At 43.6% G+C, this 20762-nt stretch overlaps 1 protein-coding gene and 1 long non-coding RNA gene across 2 annotated transcripts in view; one reads left to right on the forward strand and one right to left on the reverse strand.

Annotated features, from left to right (window-relative positions):
* The window catches only part of LOC127048392 (uncharacterized), a 36042-nt gene extending 16753 nt beyond the window's left edge, over positions 1-19289 (reverse strand). The window contains exons 1-2 of the long non-coding RNA XR_007773638.1: positions 19209-19289; positions 11826-11953 (exon numbers count right to left, since the gene is read on the reverse strand). This is a non-coding gene — a long non-coding RNA (uncharacterized LOC127048392). The remainder of the gene's footprint in view (positions 1-11825; positions 11954-19208) is intronic.
* The window catches only part of NSG1 (neuronal vesicle trafficking associated 1), a 38950-nt gene continuing 37472 nt past the window's right edge, over positions 19285-20762 (forward strand). The window contains exons 1-2 of the mRNA XM_050948100.1: positions 19285-19700; positions 20408-20558. Coding sequence (XP_050804057.1) covers positions 20430-20558 — 129 coding nt within the window. The 5' untranslated portion in view covers positions 19285-19700; positions 20408-20429. The remainder of the gene's footprint in view (positions 19701-20407; positions 20559-20762) is intronic.

Genomic DNA, 20762 nt, shown 5'->3' on the forward strand with positions numbered 1-20762 from the left:
GAGCAAGTCCAATATGTCCTCCTGCACAGTAGGAAAGACTCCACTCATAAAACCTACCTGCAGAAGTGGAAGCGTTTTCGCCCCCTGGTGCTCATGTAATCACTTAGCACTCAATAATATGACCCTCCCTAACATTCTAGACTACCTCCTGAAACGAAAACAGGAAGGACTTTCGCTCAGCTCCATCAAAGAGCACCTGGCGGCGCTTACCACCTTCCATGACCTATTAGACAGTTATTCATTCTTTACCCACTCCACCGTAAGACGCTTTCTCACGGGCCTGCAAAATCTCGACCCTGAAATTTACCCAACAGCGGCTGCATGGAATCTTACCCTTGTTCTTCATGCTCTCATGAAACCTCCATTTGAGGCCTTGGCTACCTCCCCTCACCTTCATATGTCCACGAAGGTGGCTTTCTTAGTTGCCATAACATCAGCAGAGAGAGTTGGTGAAATGAGCACCCTGATGGCCCACCTTCCCTACACACTCTTCTCCAAAGACAGTCACTTTGAGACCACATCCTAAATTTCTTCCTAAGGAGGTATCGCCCATCCACCTCAACCAACCTATATACTTACCTACTTTCTATCCCAAACCTCACAAGACTCCGCAAGAGGCAACCCTGCATACTCTCGACTTCAGGTGAGCAATCGCCTTTTATTTAGACAGGACCAAACCATTTCGTAAGTCCCCACGACTCTTTGTTTCCATTACCAAAAGATCGAAAGGTACGGCTATCTCTAAACAACGTCTATCCAAGTGGATCTCTGGCTGCATCAGATCCTGTTACCATGCGCAAAATCTTCAACCGCCCGAAGGCATCATTCCACTCAAGTCATGTTGACATCTGTTGCCTTCCTGCACAATGTTCCCATTCCTGACATCTGCAGAGCGGCTATGGGGTCATCTGAACACAAGTTTGCAAAACGCTATGCTCTCACGCAAGACACCACAGCAGACACCATAGTAGACCATACTGTACTATCTACAGTACTCACTGCCGCATCTCCAAAGTCCCACCAACCATAGTGGGTACTGCTACACATTCACCTAGAGTGGAGCACCCACAGGGACAGCACTCAAAGAAGAAGAGAAAGTTACTCACCTTGCAGTAACGGGTTCTTAGAGATGTGTCCCCCTGTGGGTGCTCCACTCCCTGCCCTCCTCCCCTCTACTTTGGAGTACTAGTATGATGCTCCACAGTAGAGAAGGAACTGAGGAGGGTGCGGGGCGCACGCACTCAGGAAGATTCCAACTAGATGGGAGATATCATCTGGGTGCGTGCGCCCCAACCAGGCACTGCTACCGAAAATCTCCGATCGACAGCGCCGGGACGCACCGTCACCTAGAGTGGAGCACCCACAGGGACACACATCTCGAAGAACCCCAGTTACTGCAAGGTGAGTAACTTTCTCTGCTCTTTTAGCTGACCTTGGTGAAGTCAGTCAGGGGCACCGGGGCAGACATGGGAGCGACTCAGCCAGGTCATTCCCATCTTCTGCCAAGCACCCAGGAGATGCTAGCAATCGAAATGCAGCATCTTCTGCCAAGCACTCAGGAGATGACAATGGCTAGCAGTCATAGTACACCGTCTGCTGCCAGCCTAAGATGTAAAAGATAGATGGAGTGGATTAAAACAAGAAATTGACCCGACAATATGCACATCATGCTGATGAGCTCTGCATGGTCACCTGTGCTGATCAGCTCACCACGCTGGCCAAACAGGAAATGAAATTCAAAAGTTCGCAGGTCTTTTCCTGTCTACCTGGCCAATGCATCTGAGTTGAGAGTGCTGTCCAGAGCGGTCACAATGGAGCACTCTGGGATAGCTCCCAGAGGCCAATACTGTTGAATTATGTCCACGCTACCCCAAATTCGACCTGGCAAGGCCGATTTCTGCACTAATCCCCTCGTCGGAGGTGGAGTAAAGAAATCAGTTTATAGAGTCCTTTAAGTTGGAAAAAAGGGCTTGGTCGTGTGGATGGGTGCAGTGTTAAATTGAGGTAACGCGGCTAAATTCAACCTAAAATCATAGTGTAGGCCGGGCTCAAGTGTAAATATGGCCTGTGCTATTTAGGTGCTTTTGAAAATGTTACCCAAGGTCCTTGTCCTGAGGAGCTTGTGAAGTTTCAGTATTGCCTCCAAATAATTGCAACCACATTTCTATCTCCATCAAGTACTGAGCACATTTAGGAATCGTGGTTTAAATTCTCAGAAGTGACTAATGATTTTAGATGTCTCAAATTAAGACACCTGTAAAGGGATCTGATCTTCAAAGAGGTTTCCTCCTCAATGGTTTCTGAAAATCAGGCTTCTTCTAAGGTACTTCAGGTTGGGTCCACAACAATTGATGTACCCAAAATCAATAGTCCCTTTTGAAAATTTCTGCCTATGGCTATTGAAATTAAAGCAAAAATTACTTGAAAATTGTATATCTGCCAGGCTGTATCTGCAAAATTATCTAAAAAGTACACACACAAAATAAAGATCTGAAGAGGTCCAAATTTTCACCCTGGTCTCTATATTAGCATGCAGAAAAATGATAGTTAGATATGAGTGCCCAATCAATTTATTTGCATACACAAATTCTATTTACACAGTCAAATGATAATGAGCTCAAAATTGTGTAACCAATGTAAAGGCAGTGTGTTTAATATATAATCTGTTTATAATTACATTTCATTGTAGAAGAGCTTTTTCTTCGTGCATTATATAAGACTTTGTCCTGATATTTTTTTTAAAAGATAAATTGATTTTGATTTTGCTGCAGGCTAACTGCAGTTTTTGCGTATTATTTGTCCTATTTTTTCCTTTGCTTTCTCTGAGGAATTACATAACTTTTTCATTTCTAATGACTTTTGCCTAAATATAAAACTGTGGCATTATATTATACACCTCCTTTGGCTCCAGACCAACCGGGTCAAGGCCAAAGAAGTCTATAATCATATCCCAGAATGCTCGGTGAAGACTTTCTTTTTTTTTTTTAATAAGTGGTTCAGCAGGTAAGTTGGTACTTAGTTGAAACTGGTCTTATCCTTAAAATGGCACCTAATACTCTCAATTAATAAAAGGTCACTTGAATATATATGTAACCTTGTGCATTTTGGATGCTATCTGAAATCCATGTGTAGTCGCAATTTGTACAATAGCCAAAACATTACTGTGTTTTGACAAAGCAGACAAGAATGACTTTTGTGATTTAAATGAACTTAAATCACAAGCAGGATTAACCTGTGCAAAGACCACTAAAAGCTCTATCTCGATTTACTTCTAGGCTAGGGGTTCTCAAACTTCATTGCACCACGACCCACTTCTGACAACAAAAATTACTTCATGACCCCAAGAGAGGGGATAGAAGCCTGAGCCCGTTGAGCCCCACTGACTTGGGTGGTGGGCCAAAGCCCAAGCCCCACCCCTCTGGGCAGGGAGGCCAAAGCTGAAGCTCAAGGGCTTCAGCCCCAGGCAGGGGGCCTGTAACCTGAGCCCTGCTGCTCAGGGCTGAAGCCCTCAGGCTTTGGCTTTGGCCCTGGCCCTGGGCAGTGGGGCTCGGGCTTCAGCTCCAGGCCCCAGCAAGTCTAAGCCAGCCCTGGCAACCCCATTCAAAAGGGGTCCCGCCCCACAGTTTAAGAACCACTGTTCTAGAGAATCTGAGCACCTGCAGCTCCCATCTACTCCAGTCCGATTTGTGGGTGCTATTTAAATCTGAAACTCAGGGTCATTTTTATTTAAGCGTCTAAATGTGAATTTAGGAGCTTAACTTTAGGCATCCAGATTTGAAAAATAAATTGGTGAATATCTTCCACATGTTCAAATATTCCAGTCTAGAACACCACATTTCTTAATCACTGATTACATTGCTTAATTCTCATATGTCTGAGATTAATATTTCCTTTCTCAACGATTTTGAATTAGTAGATTTTACCTCTTTATTACCATTCCTTCATTTCCACCCAGGTCATCTCTAAGGGTGGGTCTACACTTACAAGTTAGGTTGACATAGCTATGTCAGTCAGTCAGGGGTACGAAAAAACCTCACCTCTGACCAACACAGCTAAACGGACCTAACGCCTAATGTAGATGCAGCTATGTAGATGGAAGATGCTTCCATCAACGTAGTTAACTTTGTCTAGGGAAGTGGTTTTTCTACTCCAATGGAAAAACCCATTGCATCAGTGTAGGCTGCATCTTCACTATGGAGATTTGTCAGCATAGCTACACTGACATAGCTATGCTGGTATAGTCTCCATAGTGTAGACACAACCTTAGTATAGTATTAATATAGAATAACCAGAGAATCACTGTTTTTTGCATATTTTATGTTACTGCTTTTAACACTGTCAGGTCTTCCTCTTTGTCTCCAACCTCATAGTTTTTGATCATTCACCGAAGATTAACTACCAGGTGTATTTATTAACACAAACATTTCTTCATCCATTTCAACATGAATATCTGACAATTTAATTAAAACCCACCCTTAAATGTCTGTCACATACTCATTGTCACTTTTGTTTTCTTGGTTTGTATGTTAGGGAAGAAGGATGGGTTTATGATTCAAGGAGTTGAATTCTATTTCCACCTCTGCCACGCATGTCAGGTATCCTTGAGTACATCACTTAACCTCTCTGAGCTTCAGTTTCTCCATCTACATAACAATAATTAATACTTAACTACCTTACAAGGCCGCTGCTAAGGTTAATTCACTAATGTTTGCCATGTGCTTTCAGATCTTCAGATGTAATAATCTCAATACTAGCAGTAGCCAGTGTGTATTTGCAAAGATTATTGGTCTGTTTAAAAAAAAGGATTAGTGGTCTGAGATCTGTTTGATTTAAAGGAGCTATTCTCTCTTCACTACATGCAGGTGCAGCCTCTTTTAGCATTAAACACAGATACGTAGAGGACTGAGTGCCTTTGAATAAATAAACTGGTAGGACAGCTGGCAAACAACAACAGCTAACACTTTCTTCTTTATTTCAGCAGAGTGTGTGTCCTTTTATGAAAGCTTTTGTTGCACAAGCAATTGCTGCATTGTTCTGCATCAGCACTGTTCCTAATCCTGATTTGGGAGCATCAGCTGATAACTTGACAGGGTGTGACACATGGTATGTTAAAGTGTTTTCAGCTTCATTGACATGATAAATTGCAATGGCTCCAAGAGAGCCAATTCAGTTGACTCTGGCAATGAACCACAAATTGCAAAGACGATTATACATGGCAGATGAGTATGCAGTGTCTTAAGGCTGAACATGTCAATATGCACATGAGTAATTTGCTCGTTTAAATTATTTTTGAAAAGGGACTTACTCCTCTTTGTAAAGAAACAAAAATTTATACTTAAGCAGTGGTGAAAATGATAATCCTAGTAATCTGCTGTCCAGTCCTGTTGGTTGGAGTGTGCACCTTGCTAGAACCATATCACTTTCTCCATTTCCATATGGAGAGAAGCCTCTACAGTACCTCCAATCCTTAAACCCCCTCTCAGACTGAGAACTTGACATGACTGATACATACTCTGGTCACAACAGGACATAGGTTGCCCTGTCTACGTGTTCCCCCCACAACACCTCCTTTGATTGTCACAACCTTAATATTATTTAAACATATTAGGCCACATTCATCCCTGGTACAACTCTATTCTATTGCAACAGGGATGTATTTGGTCCAAATTTGGCCACAGTCTGCTCTGTTACAAAGGTGAGTTGTATTGGTATGACTGAGAGCAGAATTTGCCTCAATTTTATTACAGTAAACAAGATTTTATTCTAGTATAATTGCTAAGAATAACTGCCAATAGAGACAAGTTTAGCATACTTCCTATTTGCACAACCAGGGCTTCTTTTCAGTTCACTATGTAACACTACAACTACTTAACTACAAACTACATGAGTATCATTTTACATTTTGCTTGTGGTAGCACTCAGGGTGCACACTCCATGGACCAAATTCTGCTGATTTACATCTTTGTAATGTCAATGAACTCAATGAGATTCCAGAGCAAGTAAATCGGAGCAGAATTTGACTTAATGAGTCAAGCCAATGGTGACCAATTCCACTACTAGGTTGTTTGTTCTGTTGCCTGCCCAACAGTTTTTTTTTTTTTAAAGCACGAACAAGTATAGCATTTTCTCAGCGATCACTAGCTTTAGCTAAAGATTGCTGTTCCATGACTGTATGCCTCCACAGCAGGGATGTGTATTATATGTTGGGCACTGGTCACTTGCTTGATTCTTTACAAGACACACTATCAGGAGGAAGATTTTAAAATCAACTGAGCAGACATAGCAAAATGACATGCAACAGGAAACCCAGAGGAAAGAACAGTATTTGTTTTTTAAGATATAGTTAATTTAATATTCTGCCTTTTGCATCCTTCTGGGAAAAGTGAGGGTTTTTTTAGGAGAGATGTGAATGTGAAACAAGGGGGGAGCCAGTGTATTGGGAATACATGGGAAAGTATCACTCCATTCATGAAGCAGTGAAGAAAAAAACATAAATGTGGGAATAGGAGAAGGAAATAAAGAATGCATGAAATTCTAGTGTGTCTTAGTCAAGTCTCGTATTTGTAGAGAATAGTAAAACCAAATTTCAACATCTATGAATGAAAAGATCTTAGGGCTAAGCACAACTTCTGCTCATAATTCCTTTTCTTCATTGGCACTGACTGAAGGAGCTCTGCAGCTTTTCACGACCTCGAAAAACAGCAGAAATGTGGAATATTCCTCCTCTCATTTATGTCAGGACCAAACCAGTGTGATGAAACATGGATTGAACATGCAGTTGATGACTTAGGTTATCTGTGGCGCATAAACAAAAATATTTTCAAGCACACAATTATGGCAGATAGTTTTGAGGGTAGAATCTATCTCGCTAAAATGCTCCTCTGTAGCTTATTTCCCCCTTTTATGAGACAATAGAAAGAAATTTAGGTGATGTGTATTACTCCAGGAGTGGAGAGTTTGGTAGTACCGAGTCAGATTGTCATAAAGCAGTCAGGATCTTGAGAATTAGATAAGGGTATTCCATTGCACAGTGGACTTAGCTGTGGCCTAAACACACTGGGTTCTTTAGCTAAAAGCTCTGTTTCTATGGCTTGCCAAGAAACGTGAAAAGAGACCTGGGCACCAAAACTAAACTTAAAAACTGGTGTTTGTGGAAGGTTCCTACAACACATCAGTGATTGGGGCTGTAGTGGAAGATTAATTTTGTTTTGTTAAAAATAAAGTCTAGAAGACAAATGAAATCAATATACAACTAGGAGGTCCTGCAGTGGCAACTTCTGATTTGTGAATGTGGCAAGGTACTTCATAATGACCTCATTCCTTATACTCTTCTACTGTAACCACCCGTAGCAATCTATCTATGACAACAGTTATGCATAAGCTGGAGATTAAACCGATCACAAACTCTCTGATTGCTAGTGCTCATTTTGTGTATCTAGTGTGCAAGGCGCAGGGCTTTGGCACTCCTTTTCTCAACCTCTAATAATATATACCCCTTTTCTTGCTCTGCAGGTTGTAGCATTATGGGGTGAGCTGGGGCTGAGCAGGATGAACAGCCCCAAGCTATTCAGCAGTCACAAGTTATTTGCTCACAGAAAGTGTTGAGCAAGCAGATTGCTATATGACATGAATATCCCTGGGTAGGACTGGGTCCTATATAGGGACATTTTTTGGAGTACGATCACTGTTCTGGAAATGCAGATCATCAAAGAACAGAAGAACCTATGCAGTGGGGACTATGCAGAACTGTAGCTGGTTTGGGATACTGCTGTCCTCCTCAATGGCCATTAGAACAGAGAAGCATTTTCCCAGTGCATATGCTCAAAGAGGTATGTTTTTAGTAAGAGAGGGAAATTAGCTCTTTATACTACTTATTCACATATTCTGTCTGAAACTATCACATTGTATCATGCCCTGTCAGTTGGCTTTTCTGTGACAGTCAGTCCGTCAGTGTTGATTACTTATCTGCTTGCAGATCTCTCCTCTCTTCCCTTTTGTCCATTGATCTGGTTATTGACTCTCTCCATTTTTCACTCTTCTCCATTCCTGATTTTTTTGCCTCTTCTCCTATCACAAGGTCCTCCCTGACAACTGCCAACTCTGGCTCACCCCCAACATCCATTGCCTCTGCTCCTGCTCTCATGCTGCAGAGTGACTCTGTTGGAAATCCCGTGACCAGACTGACTTCCTCTGCTACAAATTAATTCTCTCCTCCTTCAGTTCAGCCCTCTGGCTAAACAACTCCACTTCTCCAAATTAACTGAATCCCACACTTGCTCTCTCAGCTGCCTTTTCCTCACCTTTGAGTCACTTCTCAAACCCTCCCCTCCACTTCTCTCTCTGCACACAATTGTGCCAATTTCTTCCAAGAGAAAATTGACAAAATATGACATGGCCCTATCCCTCTCGAGAGCTTGCCTTCCCTTCCCCTCTTACAACTCTCACCGCCTTCTCCCCTGTCACAAATGCCGAAGTTTCTCATCTGCTGTCCTCTAACCCCTCATCCCATCTCCCATGTGCCCACTTTCATTCCCTCCCTTCCCCTCCCCTTCACCTCTTGCTCTCCTCTGGCTCTTTCCCCTCAAAACACAAGCATACTCTAGTCCAGGGTTTCTCAACCTTTTTGATACCAAGGACTAGCTTGCTGCCTTCCTAAACTGTGTCAGGGAGATTCAGGGAACGGCGCGGGTCCATGGACCAGTTGTTGAGAAATACTGATCTAGTGTCTTCCAGCTTAAAAAAACCTTTGACTCTGCTTGTTTTTCCAACTACGGCCCTATCTCTATTTCATCTCTAATCTCATTGACCTCACTGTCTTCAATCGCTGTCTGGAGTTCCACTCCTCCAATTCTATCCTAGGCCCTGTCAACTCTAGCTTCAGCCCTTTGTATTCCAGTGAAACTGCTCTACCAGAGTCTCTGACTTTTTTCTAGCTAAAGATCAGAACCAATACCCCCTCCTCATCCTCCTTGCCCTACCACAGAATCATAGAAATGAAGGGTTGGAAGGAACGTTGAGAGGTCATCTAGTCCATTCCCCTGTGCTGAGGCAAGACCAACTTTACCTAGACCAGTGGTTATCAATCAGAGGTATGTGTACCCCCAGGGATACTTAGAGGTCTTCCGGGGGTACATCAACTCATCTAGACATTTGCCTAGTTTTATAACAGGCTACATAAAAAGCACTAGTGAAGTCAGTACAAACTAAAATTTCATACTGAGAATAACTTGTTTATACTGCTCTATATCTTGTACACTGAAATGTAAGTACAATACTTATATTCCATATATTTTATAACGATATGGTAAAATGAGAAATGTAGCAATTTTTCAGTAATAGTGTGCTGTGACACTTCTGTATTTTTATGTCTAATTTTGTAAGCAATTAGCTAAGTGAGGTGAAACTTAGGGGTACGCAAGACAAATCGGACTCCTGAAAGGGGTACTGTATCCTGGAAAGGTTGAGAACCACTGACCTAGCCCATCCCAAGTACACATATCAGCCATCTGTGACGGTCAGCCATGCTCTTCTTGAAATCTTGTCTTCCCTTGGCTTTGTGACTGTCCTCTCCAGCTTCTCCTCCTGCCTCTCTAATCACATCTTCAGCAGGAACTTCAGAAGATCCTCTTCATCCCCTCCTCCAACTTTCTGTGGAGGTTCCCCAAGGTTCTTCTCTCTTCATCCCTCACCTCTGGGTAATCTCATCCACACACAAATTCAACTATCATGTGTATGGTGACAACTCACAGAACTACCTACCAACTACAGACCTGTCTCCATCTAAATCTTCTAATCTAAAATCTTGGCCTGTGTCTCTGACTTCTCCGACATCTCCTCATGGATGTCTAGCCTTCAGATCAAGCTATATGTGGCTCTTGCCCCGCTCCATGTCCTGCCCACTTCCTCCTTTCTCAATCAGTCACCATCAGGCCTGTCACGCAGGCCCATAACATGGGTGTCATCTTTGACCTGGACCTCTCCCTAAGTCCTCATATCGAGTCTACATCTAAATCTGGCTGATTCTTTCTGCATATCGTTTCTAAGATACAGCCCTTCTCATCCACCCACAAAGCTAAACCTCTTGCTCAAGGTATCATCATCTTGCATCTCAATTACTACAGCGGCCTTCTCTCTGGCCTTGGCACATGCAATCTTGCCCCTTTCTTCAGAGTGCTGCAGCAGTGATAATTTCCCTAGCGTGTCGCTTTGACCATATCACCCCTCTCTTTGAATCTCTTAACTAGCTCCTCCTTCTCTATCAAATTACACATTAAGTTGCTTGTATTCACTTTCAAGGCCCTTCTTAGGCAATCCCCAGCCTCTCATCTCTCATTTGCTTTCAATGCTTGCCTCTGATTGGCCCATGATGCCAGCCTCCATCACCCACTTATTAAATTTTCAACCAATCACATGTATGCGTTCTCCCATGCTGCTCCATATGCTTGGGAAATACTTCCCATAAAGGTCTGCAAAGCTACCTCATTATCCACCTTCAAATCCATCCTCAAAACTCTTCTTTGCTGCGATGTCTACAAAAGAGAATTGACAATGATTAGGCTGCTGGTGTGCAGAGACCACTGCCTATCATGCTGACTAATACTGTCTCGCTGTCTACCTGTACTCCCCCATCTACCTGTCTATCCATTTGTTGTCTTGTTTTATTCTTAGGTTGTAAGTTCTTTGGGGCAGGGACAGTATTTTGGCTGTTTGTACAGGGTCTAGCGCAATGGGGTCCTGGTTCATGATGAGGGCTCCTAGGAACTACAGTAATACAAATAACAAATAGTAATAAATAAAAGGCATGTTTCATAGGTACAGTGTATGAAATGTACTTGCTGAAATTAAAAAACATACATGAGTTTCCTCATATGCATAATCAATAGTGAGCTGTCTCAGTACATGCTAATTCTGCACATCTTTTAGCTAACTCAGGGATCCAAATGTAAAATCATAGACATTAGAGGTGGAAAAGACCTGCTCAGTCATCTTGTTAATCCCTTTGCTGTTGCAAGTTTGTTCCCTATAGTATATTCTCAAGTGCACCTGGGGGCATCATATGGATTTGTGACACACTGCGTGACTTTGGCTCCACAAATCAATGAATGGATTACACTCACTCAGCTGTGGTTTATTCATTGGTTCAATTCAGTAAACTCTGACTAGGGATACAAGCATTGCCAAAGTTAATTGATCAACTACAATAGCCATTGCTTCAGAGAAGTCCTTCCTATATAATTTCCATTTGTGGGAGCAGATTTCACTACAGTATAGGTAATATTTTTGTTTCCTAACAAAGTCAAGAATAATTTGTAAAATGTTGCTTATAAGGTAGAAATATTATTCATCTTATTTATCCATCTCAACATTGTGTGGGAGAACACAGCTCAGTGGGAATTGCAATTCCCTCTCATATATTATGTATACAGCATTTTGTTAAACATGTAGGATACATCTTAGTAATGTAACAGCCATACAATTTTTGACTGAAGAATAGTATGGTAATATGCTTTTCAGTTCAAACAAAGCTGTAACCCGAACTGCCCCATCTTGTAATAGGTATTGCAGGCATACAATATTGTGGGTGTATATGTAATTTTGGATTCCATCAATCACAAACAGATTATTAGAAATACAAGTATATATTATATGAATTGTATCTCTTGCTAATGCATATGTTGGCTAGATTATTTAGAATGTCCAGTTTTAGCAAATTAAAATGAGTTTGATACTTAGTCTTAGTCACTGTTCTGGGTTATTTTTATTTAATATTTGCATTCTGGTAGCACAGATCAGCCCTAACCCAGATCAGATCCCATTGCACTTACCACTATACGAAAGAGTGAGAGACATTTCCTGCTTCAAAGAGCATACAGTCTATATAGACCAGACGGATAAAGGTTGCAAAAGGAAAACGGAGGCACAGAGAGTATCTCCTGAGTCTTAGTCCAGTGCCCTATAAAGAAAAAAATAATTAGAATCCCATCTTGGATTGGAGAATCAGAACAAACCTCATAGGAAACCTATACTTAGCCAGAGGTAAGACTCATAGACTCTAGGACTGGAAGGGACCTCGAGAGGTCATCGAGTCCAGTCCCCTGCCCTCATGGCAGGACCAAATACTGTCTAGACCATCCCTAACAGACATTTATCTAACCTACTCTTAAATATCTCCAGAGATGGAGATTCCACAACTTCCCTAGGCAATCTATTCCAGTGTTTAACTACCCTGACAGTTAGGAACTTTTTCCTAATGTCCAACCTAAATCTCCCTTGCTGCAGTTTAAGCCCATTGCTGCTTGTTCTATCATTAGAGGCTAAGGTGAACAAGTTTTCTCCCTCCTCCTGATGACACCCTTTTAGATACCTGAAAACTGCTATCAGGTCCCCTCTCAGTCTTCTCTTTTCCAAACTAAACAAACCCAATTCCTTCAGCCTTCCTTCATAGGTCATGTTCTCAAGACCTTTAATCATTCTTGTTGCTCTTCTCTGGACCCTCTCCAATTTCTCCACATCTTTCTTGAAATGCGGTGCCCAGAACTGGACACAATACTCCAGTTGAGGCCTAACCAGCGCAGAGTAAAGCGGAAGAATGACTTCTCGTGTCTTGTTTACAACACACCTGTTAATGCATCCCAGAATCACGTTTGCTTTTTTTGCAACAGTATCACACTGTTGACTCATATTAAGCTTGTGGTCTACTATGACCCCTAGATCTCTTTCTGCCATACTCCTTCCTAGACAGTCTCTTCCCATTCTGTATATGTGAAACTGATTGTTCCTTCCTAAGTGGAGCACTTTGCATTTATCTTTATTGAACTTCATCCTGTTTACCTCAGACCATTTCTCCAATTTGTTCAGATCATTTTGAATTTTGACCCTGTCCTCCAAAGCAGTTGCAATCCCTCCCAGTTTGGTATCATCCGCAAACTTAATAAGCGTACTTTCTATGCCAACATCTAAATCGTTGATGAAGATATTGAACAGAGCCGGTCCCAAAACAGACCCCTGCGGAACCCCACTTGTTATACCTTTCCAGCAGGATTGGGAGCCATTAATAACTACTCTCTGAGTACTTAAGACGTGAACACTGGCCATCTTTGTCAGAACATGGAGCACGGATGTGGATATTTTGTACATGCAAGATTGCCAAAGAGAACAGCACAGCGTATAATATAAATGCTGCTGCTGTTATAGTGCTCTGAGATATACCTAATTTTTTAGGGTATCCCCTCTCCTTCCCCTCCCCCCCCCCCCGCAAAACAAAAATCAGAATTGATCTCCCAGGGATTGAAAGAGATATAGACAAGCAGGTTAGGCCCAAAATTTCACCTACCATAAAAATACTCTGTGGTGGTTTAGGAGTATCCTGTGGATCCTAAAAGCTTATTTCTGGAATCTGCTACTCCGCCAAGAAACTTTTAAAAAGCAAATAATATCCATTGTAAATGCTGGTCTCCCACGAGCTTTGTTTTGCTGCTGAAAAGATGGCCATATACCCACCAGGTTAACTAATGAACTGTATTTCCTAGAATTGTGCTGATGACATTGACATCAGTAATGCTTATGACAACAACACAGTCAATAAAGGAAAATCCATTTAGTTTGTATTCCCTGAGAAACAGAAGGGAAAATAAATCAATTATTTGCCAACGTGGAAAAAGTAAGTGATGATAGGAAAAAATTATATCTTGGCCCTTAGAGAGCAAAAGTAAGAATCAAAATATTCTTTGTATTATCACTTTAAATGGCTCTAAAGGTGATTCTCGGAATAGGATAGTGTGGACTTACAAGTATATTCTCTCATTACTTCCAAGTCAAATTTGCTCAGTTTTTCAGTCTAAAGATTAAGGGTGAAATCCTGACTCCTTTGACTTCAATGGGAGTTTTGGAACCAGGATTTCACCTATAGATTCAGTGTCGGTTGAAGACTTAGCAATACAGCCATGGTCCTGATCTCTCCAGTGCTCTTTTGAACACTGGGATTATCCCTGACTTGCTTGGCTTTGCAGCCAAAGGCAGTCTACTGTCCCTTCACGAGAACAGACAGCTACTCTGATGCTGAATCCACAGACCAGGATGGCCTCCTAGAAGAGGAAGGCATAGAACCTCTGTTATCTATTAGTGCGGGCTCAAGGAGGGTAGGCCCCACACTGGGAGTAGCCATCTGTGAAATGGGAATCCTGAGATGTGAACATGTGTCTACCTCTAGGAACTGGAAGGGCATAACACAGAATCATAGAAATTTAGGGCTAGAAGGGACCTTGAGAAGTCATCAAGTCCAGTCCATTGTGCTATGGCAGGATCAAATAAACCTAGATCACCTCTGACAGGTGTTTGTCCAAGCTGTTTTTAAAAACCTCCAATGATGGGGATTTCACAACCTCCCTTGAAAGCCTGTTTCAGAACTTAACTACCCTTACAGTTAGAACATTTTTCTTAATACCTAACCTAAATCTCTCTTGCTGAAGATTAAGCCATTACTATTTGTCTGACCTTCAGTGGACATGGAGAACAATTGATCGCAGCCCTCCTGACAGCAGCCCTTAACATATTTGAAGACTGTGATCAGGTCTCCTCTCAGTCTTCTTTTCTCAAGACTAAACATGCCTACGGGGTTGTTTGTTTTTAACCTTTCCTCATAGGTCAGGTTTTCTAAACCTTTTATAATTTTTGTTGCTCATCTCTGGACTCTCTCCAGTTTATCGACATTTTTCCCAAAGTGTGGTGCCCTGAACTGGACACAGTATACCAGCTGAGGCCTCACCAGTGCCGACTACAGCAGGACAATTACTTCCTGTGTCTTACATATGACATTCCTGTTAATATACCCCAGAATATTAGCCTTTTTTGCAGCTGTATCACATCTTTGACTCTTTTTCAATTTGTGATCCACTATAAACCCCAGATCCTTTACAGCAGTACTGCCACCTAGCCAGTTATTCCCCATTTTGTAGTTGTGCATTTGATTTTTCCTTCCTAAGTGAAGGATTTTGCACAGAGTCATCCCTAGGATATGGCAAATTGGGGCGACCGCCCCAGGCCCTGTGCTTCATGAGGTGGCGGGCAGGGAGGTGAGGCGGATGGCCAGGGGGGCGAGGAGCCCCTTTACCAACCTCCTCCTCCCCTCCTGCCTGCTGGTTGGCCCCACCAATCAGTGCCTCCCAGCAACAACCGCCAATCAGCTGTTGCACAGAGTCTGGAGGCGCTGTGGGGGAGGAGTGAGGGCGCAGTGGGCTTGGGGGAAGAACTGGGCAGGGAAGGGAAGAGGCAGGGCAGGGGTGGGGCCTTGGGAAAGGGGTGGAGTGGGGGGTGGGACCTGGGCAGAGCACCCCCTGGCAGATAGAAACTCAGCACCTATGTCCTGGGCACTCTCCTACAGATGGCCCTGGTTTTGCACTTTATTGAATTTCATCTAGTTGTATTCAGACCAATTCTCCAATTAGTCAAGGATGTTTTGAATTTTAATCCTTTCCAACAAAGTGCTTGCAACTCCCCCGTAGCTTGATGTCATCCACAAATTTTATAAGCATACTCTCCACTCCATTATCCAAGTCATTAATGGAAATATTGAATAGTACTGGACCCAGGATTGACCCCTGCAGGAGCCCAATAGATACGCCCTCTCAGTTTGACAGCGAACCACTAGTAACTGCTATTTGAAAACAGTTTTTCAACCCGTTTTGCACTCGCCTTATAGTAATTTCTTTTAGATCAGTGGCTCTCAACCTTTCCAGACTACTATACCCCTTTCAGAAGTCTGATTTGTCTTGCATACCCTCAAGTTTCACTTCACTTAAATATTACTTGCTTACAAAATCAGACATAAAAATACAAAAGTGTCACAGCACACTATTACTGAAAAATTACTTATGTTCTCATTTTTATCATATAAATATTGTGCTTACATTTCAGTGTATATTATATAGAACAGTATAAACAAGTCATTCTCGGTATGAAATTTCCGTTTGTACTGACTTGGTGCTTTTTATGTAGCCTGTTGTAAAACTAGGCAGATATCTAGGTGAGTTGATGTACCCCCTGGAAGACCTCTGCATACCCCTAGGGTTGAGAAGCACTGTTTTAGATCACATTTCCCTAGTTTGCTTATGAAAATCTCATGTAGGACTGTGTCTAAAACCTTACTAAAATCAATAGCAGATCTACCGCTTCGCCCCTATCTGCTAGGCCAGCAACCCTAGCAAAGAAGAAAATTAGGTTGGTCTGGCATGATTTGTTCTTGACAAATCCATGCTGGCTGTTCCTTATAACCCTATTATCCTCCAGGTAATTACAAATTGATTGTTTGGCCATGACCAAGTAGTCCAAGAGTCCCTGCCCAAATGAAAATGAAGAGTTGGATTTTCATAAGCATTCAACATTAGCCTAACAACGCTCCCACTGAAGTCAAGAGGGGAGGTAGGTCAAGGCTGAGCATTTATAAAAATCCCACCGTAAGTAATTTGCACAGTTACACACCTAACGCTACTAACTCTAATGCCACTAAACAATAAAAATTAGGGGATTTATGAAATTTTAAAATGTGAACTTGTTCTGGACAAGGGCAGCTAGCTGTGGAAAAGAAGAAATTTTGGGTAGTAGAGGCCACATAGTTCTTTATTAACCTCAGCTCTAAACTACTGATGCCACAAAAGCATGCGTGTATGCCCCTAACAGGTAGTGCTTTCCAGGAAGTGCTTGAATTTCAGCAGCACAGTGGAAGCAATAGCATGCAACTCACCACTGTGAATATGCAGCCGCCACCTTGAAGAAAAATATAAGCTTTCATTTAAAATTAAGGTCTTGTTCATATTTGGGAGTAACTTCAACTCAGCAACCAGTGGTGAATAACAGATTTTACCACTTGAACTTACCCTTGGTAAGCTCACACAGCACAAATAGCAGCTTTCCTTGTCTGCATTTGAATGGTAATGATACCCAGCTCTCGTATAAACCTTTTTCATAGGACCTAACCACATCAGCCACACCACCAGAGGCTCATTCACCTGCACATCTATCAATGTGATATATGCCAGCAATGTGCCAGCAGTGCCCCTCTGCCATGTACATTGGCCAGACCAGACAGTCTCTATGCAAAAGAATAAATGGACACAAATCTGACATCAGGAATTATAACATTCAAAAACCAGTAGGAGAGCACTTCAGTCTCCCTGGTCATTCAACAACAGACTTAAAAGTGGCCATTCTTCAATTAAAAAAACTTCAAAAACAGACTCCAATGTGAAACTGCAGAACTGGAATTAATTTGCAAATTGGACACCATCAAATTAGGCCTGAATAAAGACTGGGAGTGGATGGGTCATTACAAAACGTAATTGCCCCATACTAATTTCTCCCTACTGTTACTCACACCTTCTTGTCAACTGTTTGAAATGGGCCACCCTCATTACCACTACAAAAGTGATTTTTTCCTCCCTTGATATTCTACTGTTAATTGAATTGTCTTTTTAGACTGACCCCCCACTTGGTAAGGCAACTCCCATCTTTTCATGTACTATGCACATATACCTACTACTGTATTTTCCACTCCATGTATCTGATGAAGTGGGTTCTAGCCCACAAAAGCTTATGCCCAAATACGTTTGTTAGTCTTTAATTTGCCACAAGATCTCCTGTTGTTTTCACTTTTCATCAGTAGATCTCAAAGCATCTTGTATTTATCCTCACAATACCCCTGTGATACAGGGAGATATTATTATCCCCATTTCTGGGCACTGATGGCCTACTCCTAAATATAGATAAACTCAAGTCCAGCTCTTAAAAGGTATTGAAATAAATGGGAGTTAGGCACATAACTAGTCTCTAGCCCTTCTGGTGAGAAAGGAACTCTTCACCCTATGAAATGAGCGTAAACCTACAGCAAAAACCAAGCACAAAAGAAAGGAGAGGCAGGATCATATTATAAAGATCAATTGTGAGCAGTGTCTTGTTTTAGAGGGCATACTTTGATTTTTGTCAGTGGATCTTGGCTAAGCAACCTTGTTTTATCCTCTCCATCCCCTCAGTGACTTCATAACATGTAGATCAGTATTCCTCGGGATGCCTACATTTGCATACCACAAGGTGATGCACCTGCAAGATTACAAGCAGTGCACACTGGTTGCCTGGGGTTACAGAAGACATTAGGAGAAAGCACCTGAAACATTTCCCCACCCAAAATGGCCTCTTGCTTGGGCTTTGTGATCTGTGTCTGCCTTGGAGTGCCATGGACTTCAATAGAAGAGTTAGTTTTCTGTTTATTTTGACCTCCCTGTGTTTTACTAATCTGAACGGCAGGTCTGTCTGTCGGTTGGGGGGGAAATACTTTAGAGCAAAGTTAACTGTTCAAATGAGGAAGCGCAAAAATCCTAAAATCTCCTACCCATACTTATCAGACAGCTTGAGCTTTATAAAGTGGCCCATTGCCTTGGGCTGTCTCCCCTCCCTGGGGCCTCCTCTCGCTTTTTTACTTGGCTGTGATATTGAGGAGGTTGTGTAGGTGCTGAAAAACTTATGCAGCGTCCATTAGCAGCAAAGCAAGCAGCGCCAGAAAAGCTGAATATGGGATCGCGTCCTCCCAATTACCAAGGCCCAGGAAAACAATGCAATTAAGATGACAAATTGGCTGCACCAGCGAGCAGGGCGTACCGGGCGGCTTATTTGGCGCTGATTTTCCTTCTTCATTACAGATTGCAGCGTTTTGACCCCCTTTCACCAGCCCCCGTCTAAGGCAAGGAGCGTGAGCGCCTAGCTCCAAGGGGGTGCATGGAGGCAGCGGCTCACAGGTGCGAGCCCAGGGGAGAGGGAGGGAGGCAGGCAACTCCCTACTAAGGGGCTGAGTCAGCAGCACGGAGAGATGGGGCGGCAACGCGACCCTCCCTGTTCCCCCCTCTCCCTCCCCCAAGGGCGGAGGCCTGGGACTACCGCACTCCCCGTTCTCGGCCCCAGCTGGGCGTCGCTGCCCCGGGGAGAGAGGGACGAGCGCTCGCGCCTCAGGAACAAAGCCCCCGGCCGCACCCAGCCCCTTTGCACCGCGCCTCTTGCCAGAGGAGCAGCGAGGGACCTACAGCTCCACCGGGAGTCTGGGGAGAGAGACGCCCCCCAACCCCCGCTCTGCCCAGCCCGCTTGTATTGCTGCCTCACAGGGCCCCGGCGAGGTCATTGTCCCCTCACAGCCCAACCTGCTTGTACCGCCTGGCGCTTCTCCTGACCTCTGGGAGGAGGGAAAAGCGATGCGCCTCCACTGCTCCGTGCCACTGATACCCTGGCGGGAGCAATGCACCCAGGACCTTGCAAGGGGAACTGCGCCCCCCCACATCCCTTTGCAGCGTTGCTGCATGGGAGCCTTGCAACCCCCCTGCAGCTGCACCAGTAGCCGGCGCAGGGGGAGCTAACGGTGCGCTTCCCCCGCCCCCCGGGGCCCCTTTGTGCTGCTGCTCGGATCTGCCCTAAGACACGCGGCGGATGCGTCACGGCGGAGGCGCTGCTGCTGATAGCAACGCGCACAAGCCCATTAACCCCAAGGCAACCCACTCCCGACCGATCCTTTCCCTGCACCCAGCCGCCCGCCCCAAGTCGCTCCGGAGAGGCGTCCGAGCAGCTCCGCCATTTCCGAGAGCTGAAGCAGAGGGGCTCGGAGCATCCCCTATCGTGCACCCACCCACCGGCCCCACACAAAGGGAAAAGGCAGAGGAGTAGCTGGGGTAAGTCCAAGCCTCTTCTTTCCCTTAGGTGGCGATTATTTCTGCTGCCCCTGTTTGGGAGAGGGGAGGAGAGCTTCCTGCCCAGCATCTCGTGGCGCTCCGCTCTCTCACCTACCTCTCCTGGAGACGGGCACGTTCAGAGAAAGGCGAGAAGGGATGGATGCGGAGAGGGGGGCGGTGTCGCTGGGCAGAGAGAGATGCAGAGATGGGGACTGTGGAAATGGATTGATGGACGGAGCGGTGGGAGGGGGGGAAGCTGTGTCGATGTAGATGGAGAGATGCAGTGAAAGGGGTTGTGGGGCTGGAGGGGACTGCGGGGATGGATGGATAAATTAAGTAGAAAGATGTTGCATTTCCACGTGATATTATTCAAGGATTCCAGAAAGAGGTCTGGAGAGGATGCCATTCACCCTTGGACTGGGAAGAAATACACAGGTTTAATTAGTTTTCTGTTTAAAACAAAAAGAAACACTCCCTCCCAAACTGTGACACAATTACAGCCTATGCCTTTGAAATGACCATTCAGAAAGTAATAGCGATGTAAAAAAGTGGAATTAAGTCATTTGAGCTCAGCAGAAGAAATTTTGCCTGGAAAAAAACAAAAATGGGTTTTTAGGATTTTTGTGTTTGAGGCATGTTTTTGGCGCAATATGAGTTTCAGACCTATCACTATGTTGTGGTTTTCATTTTTGTGTGTGTGCTTATAGGACTTCTTTAAATCCAGGAAGGATGGTGAAACTAGGGAATAATTTCAGTGAGAAGAGCACAAAGCAGCCCCTCTTGGAGGATGGATTTGACACTATCCCCTTGATCACACCCCTGGATGTCAATCAGCTACAGTTCCCGCCTCCTGATAAGGTACAGTAGGCTACAGTTTCCACCACAGAGAATCACATCCAGTCTCTCTCAAACAACAGGAGAATCATTTGTGTAATAGGCCATTTAGAGATCTCATTTATTAGAGGGCATTTTAAGGAGTGGCTATTTCTTCTTGAGGAAAAAATAAATAATTAAGCCAATGATAATTGTAAATATTTCAGTAAAAGTGATTTTTTTCCCTTC

This window comes from Gopherus flavomarginatus, chromosome 3 (genome assembly GCF_025201925.1).
Source record: "Gopherus flavomarginatus isolate rGopFla2 chromosome 3, rGopFla2.mat.asm, whole genome shotgun sequence".
Taxonomy (NCBI): domain Eukaryota; kingdom Metazoa; phylum Chordata; order Testudines; family Testudinidae; genus Gopherus; species Gopherus flavomarginatus.